The 16,968-nt window shown below is 41.4% G+C and overlaps 1 protein-coding gene and 1 long non-coding RNA gene across 3 annotated transcripts; both read right to left on the reverse strand.

Annotated features, from left to right (window-relative positions):
• Positions 1–3,444: 3,444 nt before the first annotated feature.
• Positions 3,445–6,832, reverse strand: LOC119305445. Its single transcript, XR_005148670.1, has 3 exons — positions 4,669–6,832; positions 4,161–4,577; positions 3,445–3,877 (listed from the first exon to the last, which is right to left on the reverse strand). It is a non-coding gene; the product is annotated as an uncharacterized LOC119305445 (long non-coding RNA).
• Positions 6,833–6,989: 157 nt separating this feature from the next.
• Positions 6,990–8,718, reverse strand: LOC119305446. 2 transcript variants are annotated; one of them, XM_037581958.1, is made up of 3 exons: positions 8,154–8,718; positions 7,963–7,990; positions 6,990–7,206 (listed from the first exon to the last, which is right to left on the reverse strand). In XM_037581958.1, exons 1-3 carry the CDS (start codon positions 8,651–8,653, stop codon positions 7,141–7,143), a joined length of 594 nt encoding a protein of 197 aa, XP_037437855.1. In that variant the 5' UTR covers positions 8,654–8,718; the 3' UTR covers positions 6,990–7,140. The 2 variants fall into 2 exon arrangements, with proteins under 2 accessions (XP_037437855.1, XP_037437856.1); XM_037581959.1 differs by lacking the exon at positions 7,963–7,990.
• Between the last annotated feature and the right edge of the window lie 8,250 nt (positions 8,719–16,968).

Raw genomic sequence — 16,968 nt, forward strand, 5'->3', positions numbered from 1 at the left:
AAATGCCATTAGAATTGTTTTGGAGTCGGTTTACTTACCGTACCACATACCTATTCCTTTTCGGAGTCGGAAACGTTCCAGAAAGTGTCCTTTATGTATTCCTCCGGGGTTATGGTTTCAATAATATTAGTTTCAACATTTATGGGATTACCTGAGATATAATGTTTAATTCTTTGACCGTTCACCACCCTCGGACTTGTGCCTTCGAAGTTGTTGATTTTTATGGCACTGGAACAATAGACCTCCTCGATAACATAAGGGCCTTCCCATTTAGAGAGAAGTTTTCCTGCAAAAAATCTTAAACGATAGTTGAATAGAAACACATAATCACCTATGTTAAATTCTCGCTTTTGTATCCTTTTGTCATGCCATCTTTTAGCTTTTTCTTTAAATAGTTTGGCATTCTCATAGGCTTGGGTTCTCCATTCATCAAGTGAGCTAATGTCAAATAACCTCTTCTCACCGGCAAGTTTGAAATCATAGTTGAGCTCTTTAATAGCCCAATATGCCTTATGTTCAAGTTCGAGAGGTAAGTGACATGCTTTTCCGTAAACCATCTTATACGGAGACATACCCATAGGATTTTTATATGCAGTTCTATAGGCCCATAATGCATCATCAAGTTTCTTGGACCAGTTCTTTCTAGATCTATTAACAGTCTTTTGCAAAATTAATTTGAGCTCTCTATTACTCAACTCTACTTGACCGCTAGACTGTGGGTGATAAGGAGATGCAATTCTATGATTAACATCATACTTAGCAAGCATTTTATGAAAAGAACCATGAATAAAATCTGAACCACCATCAGTCATGAGATATCTAGGGACTCCAAACCTCGGAAAAATAACTTCTTTAAGCATCTTAATAGAGGTGTTATGATCAGCACTACTAGTTGGAATAGCTTCTACCCACTTAGTAACGTAATCAATAACAACTAAAATATGTGTATATCAATTAGAGGCAGGAAAAGGTCCCATATAATCAAAGCCCCAAACATCAAATGGTTCAATAACAAGAGAATAATTCATAGGCATTTCTTGACGTCTACTAATATTACCAATTGTTTGACATTCATCACAAGACAAGACAAACTGACGGGCATCTTTGAAGAGAGTAGGCCAATAAAAACCGGATTGCAATACCTTATGTGCAGTTCTATCTCCAGCGTGGTGTCCTCCATATGGCTCGGAGTGACACTTGCATAGGATCTGTTCCTGTTCTTGCTCAGGTACACAACGTCTAATAACACCATCTACTCCTTTATAAAGGTGTGGGTCATCCCAGAAGTAATGTCTTAAATCATAAAAGAATTTTTTTCTTTTGCTGGTATGTGAAACTAGGTGGTACAAATTTAGCAACAATGCAATTAGCATAATCAGCATACCAACGAGCAGTCTAAGAAGCATTAATGACCGCTAATTATTCATCAGGAAAGCTATCATCAATAGGCAGTGCGTCATCAAGAACATTCTCTAACCTAGACAAGTTGTCTGCAACGGGGTTCTCAGCTCCCTTTCTATCAATAACTAGTTGACCCATTGCGCCAAATGGCACAGAGACCTGCTGAAGACATGTTGTCGATGAAAATAGTTTCATGTTGCAAGAACCTTCAACTAAAGCCATGTTCGCGGTGAAACATGCCATGTATATACAGTCGGTTTAGTTGTGGTCTGCTAAATCCATATGGGCCTTGAAAAAAACATGGTTTAATTTGCAGAGCCTCACGTGTTTCAAGTATGAATAAGAACTACGAACTCTTTTTGTGCAATTCAAACACATTTCCAGAGTTTTTATTTCTTAGTACATGTTGTCTAAACTAACATTTGCCCAGAGAGAGAGAAGCATACCCCTCTCTCATTATGATTATTATTAAAAGGTAATATATTCGAAATAGACAATTTCATTTACTTGAAGCACTTGAAGTAAGAGAACTTAGACATACTTTTACGCAATGCTCATTTAACCTATAAAGGACTACGCAATGCTAATTTAACCTGTGAAGGACAAAAATATTCCACCGTCTCTGAATGATGAACTGAACTAAATAAGAAATATATGCAGTAAATTCATTCAAAGTAGAAGAGGGATTTTACATCAAATAAGGTATTACAACAAACATGGTGTTATCTTAGTAAAAGAAATTACATCATTAGAAGAGAAAAGGGAAGAAAACCAAACATGAGATTGAGATTAATACATCTTGGAGGAGGTCGTAGACATCACTATGATCATTTTCCGGCCTGGGGAGCAAAGGATCCATGGTTTTTATATGCCTTGTCCGGCTGCTGGAGTAGTTGACATGGAAACGTCATCTCTACCATCTCGATGGCTTAGACCCAGGGAGCCGGATGTTCATTTTGGCCCTCCCTAGCTTCCATCAATGGATTTTTATAGTCAGGGTTAAAGACTGAGAGGCCCTATGCATGTTCAAAGATGCGAGTAGCATATCCAATACAAATCAAGAAAAAGAAAAGAGAAGACCACAAATATCACAATCATTCATGACACAAAGAGGGGAAATAGACACCTCAACAAGATTCTTGAGGAAGTGCCCAAGGAAAGAAAAAAGAACGTTAGGTCTGAATTGTAAGAACATGCTCATAAATATGAATTGTCAAGGGCAATATGAAATGCGAGAACAAGCACTGATGAGTAATGATAATACTGAAAAATTCCTTTCTTTGTTGTTGTTAGCCTTGTTTTTCGAATATACATTGCAGCTATAACAAGTGAGCTCTATATTCAATTCAGCTAACAGTTTTTGTTCCTACTATTAAAACACATACTGCTTTTTAAGAGAAATATACCTAATATTTTATTTGATTAACCCTGTATGTATAGCAAATTTCTTCTAATTTGTTTTTTTAAGTGCTGAAGACTTCCATAAGGGCGCAACTACAAATAGTTCTTATCTTCAGAGGGTAGCCTTAGTCTCTCTACCCTTTCTTTTTGGGTGTTGATAATTGGAATAAATATGTTAGATAGCTGCTGAGTATTTTGATTTGTTCTTAGGAAAATCGTTTACGTCAAGAGATAGAAGACCTGGAGAAGGACACTGTGTATAAGTTGAGAGTTCTCGCACAAAATCATCCGGACACACCGTAAAATGGATAGATGACCCGGTTGCGCCAATGGTGCAAGAAGCGAATTAGAAAGAATGTTAGTAGTGAGTAAGTAGGAGATGTACTCCCTCCATTCCTAAATATAAATCTTTTTAGAGATTTCAAATAGACTACAACATACGAATTTATAGACATATTTTAGAGTGAAGATTCACTCATGTTGCTCTGTATGTAATCCCTTGTTGGAATCTCTAAAAAGACTTACATTTGCGAACAGAAGGAGTAGATGACAATGCAATGTGAATTGTATTACAGATAGTAGACTAACTTAGATCGGTTTTCAAGTGAAAAATAATACAATGTTCGGAAAAGCGAGTAAGTTAGTGTGGATATGACGACAAATACAATTTATCAAACTTTGCTCATTGAATGCAATGTGGATTGTATTACAGATAGCAGTACAGGTAGTAGAATGACATAGATCGGTTTACAGAAACACTTATATGGAGGCAGCCTCACAACTCATTTAGACATCTTCTTAGTCTGATTGTGGCATTCAAAGGGTGTGAATGTACAAACAGGGTGCCATTGCATTGTCTGAAAATGCTTGCATAGTACACATCCACAGGTACTTAAGCGTGACGCTTCCACTGTTGACCCATTTGGCGCAACCCATATAGCTATTACATTCAGAATATCTTTGCTTTCATTGGTCCATATGCCACACTTGTAGAACCAAATATCAGGGGAATCGCCAACAAGATAGTTGTTGTTCTCTAGCATGCAATAAGGACTCAGGATGTCTTCCATCAGCACTTGCACATAACAAAACAAAGATGTAACAAAGGAATTACATGTGAGTACAAAACAAGCAAAACTCAAAATTAGCAGCATGGTGACAATGAATTACAGTGGGAAGACCACCAGCAATATACAGAGCTTGCATGATATTAATGCCTCAAGGGATCAGATAATTAATCATTGGCAAGAAAAGAACCTACTGCCACTTTATATGGAACAAAAAAAATGATTATTATGGTGAGAACGGAATAACATGAAGTTGTAATGTGCAAAAAAGAAAAGGCTTTTGTTCTTTACCTTTGATAGAAGAGGCAACTGGCTGAGGCTGCCCTAGCATGAGGTCAAACTGTCGATTGCAGAGCTGAAGCACTATTGAAAGTAATTACATCACCTGCTCGATATACAAATAACCATTATATCATATATCATATTTTACAGTTAAAACGGCAAAAAGAGTAGAGAACGGCAAAAGGGAACAACACAATTTAGTCAACAAACTAATTTTAGAGGCGCAAATGTATGATGGAGCGCACGACCAAAATGGATAGATTTTGGTCGTGCACTCCATCATATATTTGGTCCTGCCTATGACTTCTTGAGGCGCAAACAGGTCATCTATCCATTTTACGGTGTGTCCGGATGATTTTGTGCGAGAACTCTCAACTTATACCCAGTGTCCTCCAGGTCTTCTATCTCTTGGCGTAAACGATTTTCCTAAGAACAAATCAAAATACTCAGCAGCTATCTAACATATTTAATCCAATTATCAACACCAAAAAAGAAAAGGTAGAGAGACTAAGGCTACCCTCTGAAGATAAGAACTATTTGTAGTTGCGCCCTTATGGAAGTCTTCAGCACTTAAGAAAAACAAATTAGAAGAAATTTGCTATACATACAGGGTTAATCAAATAAAACATTAGGTATGTTTCTCTTAAAAAACAGTATATGTTTTAATAGTAGGAACAAAAACTGTTAGCTGAATTGAATATAGAGCTCACTTGCTATAGCTGCAACTGAGTTTACTCAACAGTACAGAACATATAAATGCAAAAAAGTTAAGAAAGAATGCATGAATTTTATAAATTTCCTTGAATCTACACCACCAAGGAAGCCAAACTATTATCAATACATTGACTTTTTTTTGAACGGACAATACACTGACTAAGCAATCAAAATGTACTTTTCAACATTTAATCTGTATGTTAAAACAAAGGCATGTGTACTCTTATTTGGATCATAGAAAACCTGCCATGACTACCTATATGCTATTTCCAAAAATGATATCAAAACTACTTTCCAAGCTATTCTATTTTATTTCTACAAATGTACAGAAGAGGATCGATTACTTTGGTTCTATTAGGTACCAACTTTTTTCTTTCCTTCACACAGAAAAAAAACCTAGTCAGCTGAATCATGACCACCTTAAATTTTTTATATGTACACAAGAGCACCCACAAAAATATTTATATTCTCCACAAGAGATAAAAGTACCCGGTTCTGACTTTTATAGTCACCACATTCAGTCACTTGAGTATTTGCCCGTTCGGCTGGTATACAGATACATTCAGAAATACCATGAAGCCACTGGAGATCCTCTTGAGCTGATCAAGAGGAGTTGCTTATTTTTTGGCATTTGTGAGGTGTTTTTGCCAATCAATACAACTTAATGAGATAAATAAAATGGTATCTGACATAGTGACAGTGAGCAAGCCAAGATGATGGGAGGGGGGCAGTTAGAGAGGGAGACACGACGACGACTTGCAAGCATGTGAATTATAGTCCAGTAAATATCACATGGCATTGGGAGGAAAACAAAAATTAAGGCACTGACAGTTAGTAGAAACCAATACCCAGATATTGAATAAGGTGTGACGCTAAAGTTAGTCCAAGCATCTCTTTGTCAGAACACCCACAACATTTCACCTCTAAAGTTCACCTCTACATACTTTTTTACTAAATAATGTTTCGCCAAAATGTCATAAACCTTGTAAGCACAACAATCCTTTTTTATATACAGAGCAATGTGAACAGAAACTAATCTTAGTGAAGTAAAATTTATTCTTCATGCTAAAAAAAAGTCAATCAGACATCATAGAAGAGCATATTGCCACCGTAAGACATTTCCCGTTTTTTTTGCGGGGGTAAGACATTTCCCGTTGTGGTGATAGCAAGAGGAATCGAACACCATATAAAGAATCTCATTTTGAGTATATCAAAAGCCTGTAGCTTGGAAAGCAAAAACAACGCAAGACACATGAGACTTGCAGGATGTATATTTCACAAAGAACACAACTGAACCTTAGTGTGCAAAGATCGTAGGGTTCGAAAACTCATCAATCCTTGAACAGGTTACAGTATAAACAAAACTAATCCTGTCGTAGAATATAACCATTATGACCCATTTCAATACGGAACATTTGATGTGTTGTTAATTGTCAGTTGTTAAAAAAATTGGAATAGAATCATGGTGCAAACATAGCTTGTATTGCTGTTTACAGAACGAAGGAAAATCAAACAATATTTTAACATTAATTGTCTTCCATCCTAATGATAGCCTCATACATCAGTACATATCTAACCTTGAGATTTTTGAAACATACCATACAAATATGTTAGATAGATGCAAATGCTTCTATACTCCTTATTAATTTGTTGCAATGTAAATTTGTAATATATACATACAATTTCAGCTATAAATACACTGACAAATTGCCAGCAAAATCATTATGGGAAATCAAGAAATTACATGAAGCCACTATACAGGTCCTCTTGAGCTAATCAAGAGGAGGTCCATTCTCTTTGCATTTGTTAGTACGTCGATCTATTACTACATCCAGTATCTTTGACATAAGGACTAAGATAAATCAGGGTACAGAGGAAAAAATACGCATATACATGTGATTTTCTCAACGTCACATGAGAGACGGCAATTGAAACCATATGAACAAGTAAGGCTCAGAACTGGAATAGGTAAAAACAAACGTACCACACAAAATTGTAATGCACTGATAGCGAGTTGTTCCTATAAAAAATAGGATGATATTCTCAACGCAAAGGTTAACTTGGAATATAATGCATCCAATCAGCAAAACTGTATCATATTTGCACTTTGTCAGCATTCTTCAAGAGGCAACTGTTACATGGATGCACTTCACATAATTCAAACAAGCTACGGTTTCTACTTGCTAATACAAAAAAATTAAAGAAATTGAAGGTGGGAGGAGAGCAAGTTGAAGAAATGTTAATCCTGTGGATGAAACTGAATAGTTAGAGAGACCTACCAAGGCATTCCCGAGTAAATAACTTTGTTGCTCACATTCATATCATCTCTATCCTGAGTAGTCTACAAAAGTGTAGGCTCAGATGCAGTTAGAAGAAAACGATTATAAGTATTTCCAAACCAGAAAGCCGATGTAATATCTTGTAAGAAAAATATATTAAAACCACGCCCGATTTAACCTTCATGATATTTTTTATCAAACTATCAAAGATACAACAACAAATAAGTACTCCCTCCGTTCCAAAATTATTGTCGTGGTTTTAGCTCAAGTAGAAATCATTAAAACACAATTGGTAGATCAAATTTTTAAATGGTGAACCCACCACCAATCATATTTGTATTTTCCCATTTTTATGCTCTGTAGCGTACATATATGTTGTCAGGATCAAGGCCGGATACGAGCTCTATCGCAAGGTACGACGCAGGCTACACACATTTGTTCTATTGGGTAAGCCGGCTCGTTCCCTTCCCTTCATGCAATGCGTGCAAGACCCATTGCCGTCGAATATACATGTGTCTCTGCTGCATTTATCTACAGAATTAACATGCTAAATTCTATTGCAAATATGTTATTCTGACATGGGTCTGCTGGGATTCATTTGCTGCTTCTCTTTTGATTGTTCCCACTAAGATCACCATCGCTTGTGCCTGAATTTCTATCATTCGGCAGCAACAAACCCTTGTATCAGCACTAAATATTATATGTCCATGCAGTGGGAAAGTGCAGGCCAGTTTCTCTTTTGTAAAGCAAAAAGGTTCAGAGCAGCACACACTTGCTCCTCACCATTGTGAGAGAGAAAGGGCAGAGGCATGTATCACCTTGCTGCTGCACATCACGCACTCAGGTCTGCAATCATGTTAAGATTATCAGAAAACCAGAGAATCAAGCAGTAAAAATTGAGAGAGAAATACGTCGCGGACGCAGATGTGCAGCCTAGATCGGAGAGGAGTGAGAAGGGAAGGGAAGGAGGAGACAAGCGAAGGGGAGAGGAGGGTCACACGGCTCCTACCTGTCGATGTGCGTTGCTCCAGAGGGTCGCTCGCCTCCGCCCCTTGCGTGCGCTGCCATGGCCATGTCCAGATCAGTCGAAGAAACTCGGTTGGCCGCCATCTCCCCAATCCCCCAAGCTTCTGCCGCCTGCACGCGCCTACCGGTCCCTTCCCCTCCATCGGGGTCGCTCTCGATCTGATCGACGCGCCACTGCTGCCCTCCCACGCGCCTCGGATCCGGCGGGCGCACCACCGCCTGGCCCTTTGTCTGCAGGTCGGCGCTGTGGTGGGGATCCGGGAAGGAGGAAGGGGCAGAAGGGAGGAATGGTGCAGCGGCTGTGAGAAGGTGGCTGTGGATGCGATTACTGTTGGGATCGAGGGAAACGGGGGCTAGGGTTTGGGCGGCGGCTGGCACGGGACTGAGAGGAGGAAGGAGGAGGTAGGAGGAGGGAGGGGCCCGACGACACGGCGGAGGAGAGGAGGCGGCCGAGGCGTGCGGGGAGAAGAGGGGCGGCGACATGGGGGAGGATGGAGGGAGCGGGGAGGAGGGGATGAGCAGGGCTGGCGGCTAGGGAGGAAGGGTTGCGTCGTGCGGGCGATTGGATTGGGCCGACCCACGCCCCCGCAAATGGCGCGACGCGCACACGGCATGCGGGGAGAGGGCACACCCGCACCTCGAAACAGCTTACCTAGCCAACACGCACGGGATAAGAGCCCACCCGTCATTGGCCATGTGAAGTTACCACGCGGTCAAAACCAGCAGCGAGAGCAACGATTATCTAACGGCCCAAACGAAGTCAAAGACCAGATTGACCACGATCCAACGGCCAACGAAGGCTGAAATCGGGGGAGCCTCTTAGAGGTGAGTTGGCTAGCCTCTTTTTTGTTTTAAATATGCAAATATGCAAATAAAATTATTGGAGCAAGAGAGCCCATCTAATAAGTCTAGGTTTAGCATTTTTCTTTTCCATAAGATATTTAATAGCAGCATGATCACTGTGAATAGTAACTTTAGAATCAACAATATAAGGTTTAAACTTATCACATGCAAATACAACTGCTAAGAACTCTTTTTCAGTAGTAGCATAATTTCTCTGGGCAGTATCAAGAGTTTCACTAGCATACTGGATGACATTTAATTTCTTATCAACTCTTTGTCGTAGAACAACATCTACAGCATAATCACTAGCATCACACATAATCTCAAAGGGTAAATTCCAATCAGGTGGCTGAACAATAGATGAAGTAATCAAAGCTTTCTTAAGTATTTCAAATGCTTCTACACAATCATCATCAAAGCCAAAAGGAATATCTTTTTGCAATCAATTAGTCAGAGGCCTATAGATTTTAGAAAAGTCCTTAATGAACCTCCTATAAAAACCGGCATGACCAAGGAAACTTCTTATACCTTTAATGTCCTTGGGACATGGCATCTTTTCAATAGCATCAACTTTAGCTTTATCAACTTCAATACCTCTTTCAGAAATTTTATGCCCCAAGACAATGTCTTCATTAACCATAAAATGGCACTTTTCCCAATTCAAGACGATACTAGTGTCTTCACATCTCTGCAAAACTCGATAAAGGTTGCTCAAGCAATCATCAAAAGAGGATCCATAAACGAAGAAGTCATCCATGAGTACCTCACAAATATTTTCACAAGAGTCAGGGAATATAGCCATCATGCATCTTTGAAAGGTAGCAGGTGCATTACATAAACCAAAAGGCATACGTCTATAAGCAAAAGTACTGAAAGGGCAAGTAAACTTAGTTTTTGATTGATCCTCCATTGACACAGGTATTTGAGAGAAACCAGAATAACCATCTAGAAAGCAAAAATGTGTGTGTTTGGATAGTCTTTCTAGCATTTGATCAATAAAAGGTAAAGGATAATGGTCTTTATTAGTAGCTTTATTTAATTTATGGAAATCAATTACCATCCTATAACCTGAGATAATTCTTTGCGGGATCAATTCATCTTTATCATTAGGAACGATAGTAATACCTCCCATCTTAGGGACGCAATGGACAGGGCTTACCCAATCACTATCAGCAACGGGATAAATTATACCTGCCTCAAGGAACTTTAGTATCTCCTTTCTTACCACTTCTTTCATCTTAGGATTTAACTGTCGTTGATGATCTCTAACCGGTTTGGAGCCTTCGTCTAATTTAATTTTGTGCTGCATAAAGTGGGACTAATGCCCTTAAGATCATCCAGAGTATATCCAATAGCAGCACGATGCTTCTTCAGAGTTTTCAATAATCTTTCCTCTTCCTGCTCTGAAAGGTTAGCACTAATAATAACAGGATATATCTTCTTTTCATCAAGATGAGCATATTTAAGATTATCAGGCAAAGGTTTGAGCTCAAACACGAGATCACTCTTGGGTGGAGGGGGATCCCCTAGGATTTCAACAGGTAAGTTGTGTTTTAGAATAGGACCCCGTTTAAGGAATACTTCATCTATTTCCCTTCTTTCATTCATAAACATATCATTTTCATGGTCTAGCAAGTATTGTTCCAACGGATCAGTAGGAGGTACGGCAATAGAAGCAAGACCAATAATCTCATCCTTACTAGGCAATTCTTTATCATGGGGTTGTCTACGGAACTTAGCAAAATTAAACTCATGTTTCATATCCCCCAAGCCAATTGTAACAACATCCTTTTCACAATGAATCTTAGCATTAACAGTATTCAAGAAGGGTCTGCCAAATATAATGGGACAAAAGCTATCTTGTGGGGAACCAAGAACAAGAAAATCAGTAGGATATTTAACTTTCCCACACAAGACTTCAACATCTCTAACAATCCCAACTGGTGAAATAGTATCTCTATTGGCAAGCTTAATAGTAACATCAATACCTTCGAACTCAGCGCGTGCGATATCATGCATAATTTCTTCATATAACGAATGAGGTATTGCACTAGCACTAGCACCCATATCACATAAGCCATGATAACAATGATCTCCTATTTTAATAGAAATAACAGGCATGCCTACAACAGGTCTATGTATCTTAGCATCAGGTCTAGCAATATTAGCAGCTTCATCACAGAAGTAGATAACATGCCCATCTATATTATCATCCAAGAGATATTTAACCATAGCAATACTAGGTTCAACTTTAATTTGCTCAGGAGGTGTATATGTTCTAGTATTACTTTTACGAACAACAATTGAAGCTTTAGCATGTTCCTTTATCCTAACAGGAAAAGGTGGTTTCTCAACGTAAGTAGTAGGAACAACAGGATCATTATAAGTGATAGTATTTTCTTCAACTATAATAGGTGCAACTACTTTTACTTCAGTGGGAGGATTATATTTAAACCACTTCTCCTTAGGGAGATCAATGTGAGTAGAAAAAGATTCACAGAAAGAATCTACTATCTCAAAGTCAAGTCCATATTTAGCGCTAAATCCATGAAAAGCATCGGTATCCATAAAATATTTAACACAATCAAACTTAGGTGTCATACCTGACTCCTTACCATCATCGAAACCCCAATTTTCAGAGTTGCGTTTAATTCTTTCCAATAAGTCCCACTTGAATTCAGTAGTCTTCAGCATATAAGAACCAGCACAGGAAGTATCGAGCATGGTGCGATCATTGAGAGAAAGCCGAGCATAGTTTTTTTTGAATAATCATATCTCTTGAGAGCTCATGATTGGGGCACGAATATAACATTGACTTAAGCCTCCCCCAAGCTTGAGCGATACTTTCTCCTTTGCGAGGCCAAAATTTTTATATATAATTACAATCACGATGAACAAGATGCATAGGATAGAACTTCTGGTGAAATTCCAATTTCAATCGTTTATAGTTCCAAGATCCCGTATCATCACATAGCCTATACCATGTCAATGCGTCTCCCTTCAAAGATAAAGGAAAGACCTCCCTCTTAACAACATCATCGGGGATACCTGCAAGCTTAAATAATCCACAAACTTCATCCACATAGATAAGGTGTAAATCGGGATGCAATGTTTCATCTCCTGCAAAGGGATTAGCTAGCAGTTTCTCTATCATACCCGAAGGAATCTCAAAGTAAACATTTTCAGTAGGTTCAGTAGGTGGAGGAGAAACTCTTTGCTCTACTGGTCGGGGCGAAGATGCCCCGAACAAGCCCCTCAAAGGATTAGTTTCCATAGTAACAAGTGACAGAAAATTTCAGCACACTATATAAATGTTTCCTTACCAAGTTCCACTCACCAAAGGCGCTTCACTCCCCGGCAACGGTGCCAGAAAAGAGTCTTGATGACCCACAAGTATAGGGGATCTATCGTAGTCCTTTCGTTAAGTAAAAGTGTCGAACCCAACAAGGAGCAGAAGCAAATGACAAGCGGTTTTCAGTAAGGTATTCTCTGCAAGCACTAAAATTATAGGTAGCAGATAGTTTTGTGATAAGATAATTTGTAACGGGTAACAAAAAATGAAAGTAAATAAGGTTCAGTAAGGTGGCACAATCCTTTTTGTAGCAAAGGACAAGCCTGGACAATTTCTTATAATGAGAAAAGCGCTCCCGAGGACACATGGGAATTATCGTCAAGCTAGTTTTCATCACGCTCATATGATTCACGTTCGGTACTTTGATAATTTGATATGTGGGTGGACCGGTGCTTGGGTACTTCCCTTTCTTGGACAAGTATCCCACTTATGATTAACCCCTATTGCAAGCATCCGCAACTACAAAATAAGTATTAAGGTAAACCTAACCACATCATGAGACATATGGATCCAAATCAGCCCCTTACGAAGCAATGCATAAACTAGGGTTTAAGTTTCTGTCACTCTAGCAACCCATCATCTACTTATTACTTCCCAATGCCTTCCTCTAGGCCCAAATAATGGTGAAGTGTCATGTAGTCGACGTTCACATAACACCACTAGAGGAGAGACAACATACATCTCATCAAAATATCGAACGAATACCAAATTCACATGACTACTAATAGCAAGACTTCACCCATGTCCTCAGGAACAAACGTAACTACTCACAAAGCATATTCATGTTCATGATCAGAGGAGTATTAATATGCATTAAGGATCTGAACATATGATCTTCCACCAAGTAAGACAATTAGCATCAACTACAAGGAGTAATCAACACTACTAGCAACCCAGAGGTACCAATTTGTAGTTTTGATACAAGATTGGATACAAGAGATGAACTAGGGTTTTGAGAGGAGATGGTGCTGGTGAAGATGTTGATGGAGATTAAATTCCTCCCGATGAGAGGATCGTTGGTGATGATGATGGTGATGATTTCCCCCTCCTGAAGGGAAGTTTCCCTGGCAGAATAGCTCCGCTGGAGCCCTAGATTGGTTCTGCCAAGGTTCCGCCTCATGGCGGCGGAGTTTCATCCCATAAGCTTGCTTATGATTTTTTTCGAGGGTAAAAGCCTTCATATAGCAGAAGATGGGCACCGGAGGGCCACCAGGGGACCAGGAGACAGGGGCGCTCCTAGTAGGGGGGCGCGCCCCACCCTCCTGGCCAGGGTGTGGGCCCCCTCTAGTACTTTCTTTGCCCAATAATTCTTATTAATTCCAAAATTGACTTTCGTGGAGTCTCAGGACTTTTGGAGCTATGTAGAATAGGTTTCCAATATTTGCTCCTTTTCCAGCCAGAATCCCAGCAACCGCCATTCTCCCTCTTCATGATAAACCTTGTAAAATAAGAGAGAATAGCCATAAGTATTCTAATATAACGTGTATAACAACCCATAATGCAATAAATATCGATATAAAAGCATGATGCAAAATGGACGTATCAAGCCACAAACAGCATGTAGGGTTATTGCCGGATGATGTTTCCCGGGGCCCGAAGCTGTCTAAAACTTTGTCTTCTGTGTTGTGTCTCTCATCCCGATCAACCCCTCTCAAGCTACCACATAGATGCTTTGGCCTCGCGACTAAGTCCTGAAAATAAGGACATCTGTCGTGACAATTCTACGACACTTACCAAAACGTTGAATAAAGCCAATGCCAATGCACTCGTTGATGTCTGCATTCCTCTTATCATCACCTTTTGACTTGTAATGCTGTACTTAATTAATTGCTATTTGATTATGTATCATCAGTCTGCACCTGAGCTTCATTATCCTATATTTCTTCCAATTTATTGAATTATCCTTCCATCGACATGGAGAAGGGCTTTGTCCAGCCCGTGTTAACATGTAATGTAGGTTCATCTTCTCAAGCCTTCAAAATTTGTTCTAGTATAGATTTAGATAGGCATCATTTCCTCCACTACTATTTACTTTGCTGTTTACATCTGATTGGATGTTTGCAACTACCAGTTTTAAATTGTAGTTGTAAAAACATCTTCCTTATGCAGAACAGATCCATTTATTTTCTTATATAAAGCTAGGGATGCAGCATCTATCGTTGACACAACTGAGGTCTCATCAGCTTGTTCGGCTGCTTGCAGTGGCCGTCCCGTCCAGGCCTAATGCCTTATGATGTGCTCTCAGTTTTGTATATTCTTTTGTCGGCTAGTTTGTATGCACTGGTGGCGACTGTCGGTGTCAAAACCGGCGGATCTCGGGTAGGGGGTCCCGATCTGTGCGTCTCAGGCTGATGGTAACAGGAAGCAAGGGACACAATGTTTACCCAGGTTCGGGCCCTCTCGATGGAGGTAAAACCCTACTTCATGCTTGATTGATATTGACAATATGATTAGTACAAGAGTAGATCTACCACGAGATCGTAGAGGCTAAACCCTAGAAGCTAGCCTATGATGATTATGATTGTAGTTGTGATCGGCCTTCTAAGGACCAACCTCTCCGGTTTATATAGACACCAGAGAGGGCTAGAGTTTACACGGAGTCGGTTACAAGGAAGGAAATACACCGGATCACCAAGCTTGTCTTCCACGCAAAGGAGAGTCCCATCCGGACACGGGACAGAGTCTTGAGTCTTGTATCTTCACGCTCCAATAGTCCGGACAAAGTATGTAGTCCAGTCGTCCGGGTACCCCCTAATCCAGGACTCCCATCAGTAGCCCCTGAACCAAGCTTCAATGACGATGAGTCCGGCATGTAGTCTTGTCTTCGGCATTGCAAGGCGGGTTCCTTCTCCGAATACTCCAAGGTAATCATCAAACACGTAAACCATGTACGGATCTGCAAAATGATCTTCACATACCACCATAGAGAGAATGATATTTCAGCTGACAACTTTTTATACGACGTGATATGTCATTACGGTCGGGTCATTATTCAAACCGCTTTCCCACAACCAGCCACAACGCATATTGCGAGGCGGTTTCCTTGACACGTCTTGTCAAAGCAGAGATCGTGTCCCCTTATCACGGGATACTCATCAATACTTGTACGGGTAATCCCACCACGCCATCAATCGTGGCGCTTGGGAAGTAAGCGATTCTCAACGGGCAAGTGAGCAGGCGCACCGCTTTCGTCGCCTTTATAAAGGGATAAGGGCTCCCCATTTTCACCCACGCCTTCCTCCTCCTTTGCTCATCCTTACCTCCTCGAGCTCCAGGGCCCCAGTCCAAGTCTTCTCCGCACAGCTAAATATGTCCGGAGCAGGAGGCAAGTGGGTGGCTTCCACCGTGAAGGAGAAGCATATCGCAAATCTTCAGGCGGCCGGATACTTGGCCGCAGACATAGCGCACCGGCTACCAGACGACGGGCAGGTCGTTCCAACCCCGGGACCCCACGAGAGGGTCATGTTTCTCGCCCACTTTGTCCGTGGAATGGGGTTTCCACTTCATCCCTTCGTCCGCGGGCTCATGTTCTACTACGGGCTAGATTTCCATTATCTAGCCCCAAACTTTGTCCTCAACATCTTGGCGTTTATCGTCGTATGCGAAGACTTCCTCCGCATCAAGCCTCACTTCGGCCTGTGGCTGCAAATCTTCTACGTGAAGCCGAAGATCATGAGCGGCCAGCAAGCAGAGTGCGGAGGGGCCATGGTGGGCAAGATGCCTAACGTCACCTGGCTTGACGGCTCCTTTGTGGAGACCGTGAAAGGGTGGCAGTCGGAGTGGTTCTACATCACCGAGCCACGCGGTGCCAATTGGGCGGCGGCCCCCGAATTCCGATCCGGTACCCCCATGCGGCTCACCTCCTGGGAAAAGAAGGGCCTTGCCTGGGGTGAACCTACAGAGCTGACCGGACTCCAAAACTGCATCAAGAGCATGAAGGACAAGAACATCAAGCTTGTCAATGTGATCCAGGTCAAGCTCGTTCACCGGGTTCTTCTGTGCCAAAGGCGGGCATTCAATCTGTGGGAGTTCGTCCCGGCCGAACACCAGACGCTTCGGAGGCTCTATGGCATGCCGCATAAAGACGCATGGAAGGCGCTGTTCAAGGCCTCCGAAGTACCTCCTCCCACATCCGAGGACCGTGGACATGCCGTGTGGCCTCCTCGTCCGGTGAGTTTTCTGACTACCACCGGATTCAGTTCTTCCCAATATATTCATGCGGGAGTCTTAAGTAATTGTGCATATTTGATTAGGATTATGTGGAGACAGCGGAGCGGATTGACTATCCGGGTCTGCTGCAAGAAGGCCCAACTGATGCTCTCCTGACGGAGATGCTGGTCCCGGCGCCCTACAAGGCACCGGAGAAGAAGGCCGAGAAGAAGGCCCCGGGGACCAGGAAGGGTCTCTGGCGTAAGGTCGTACCAGAAGCCTCATCCGAAGAAGACGAGGCACACTCCTCCCCCGAAGGGGAGGAATAAGAAGAAGAAGGGGCCATCCCATCCGGAGAGGATGGGGGGCCTGAGAAGGCGGACCAGGGGGGCGGGAAAGGCCACCGGTGCAAGGCCATCATACCCTCGTCGTCCGATGACAATGAGGCAGATTC

Source organism: Triticum dicoccoides, chromosome 5B (assembly GCF_002162155.2).
Source record: "Triticum dicoccoides isolate Atlit2015 ecotype Zavitan chromosome 5B, WEW_v2.0, whole genome shotgun sequence".
NCBI lineage: Eukaryota > Viridiplantae > Streptophyta > Magnoliopsida > Poales > Poaceae > Triticum > Triticum dicoccoides.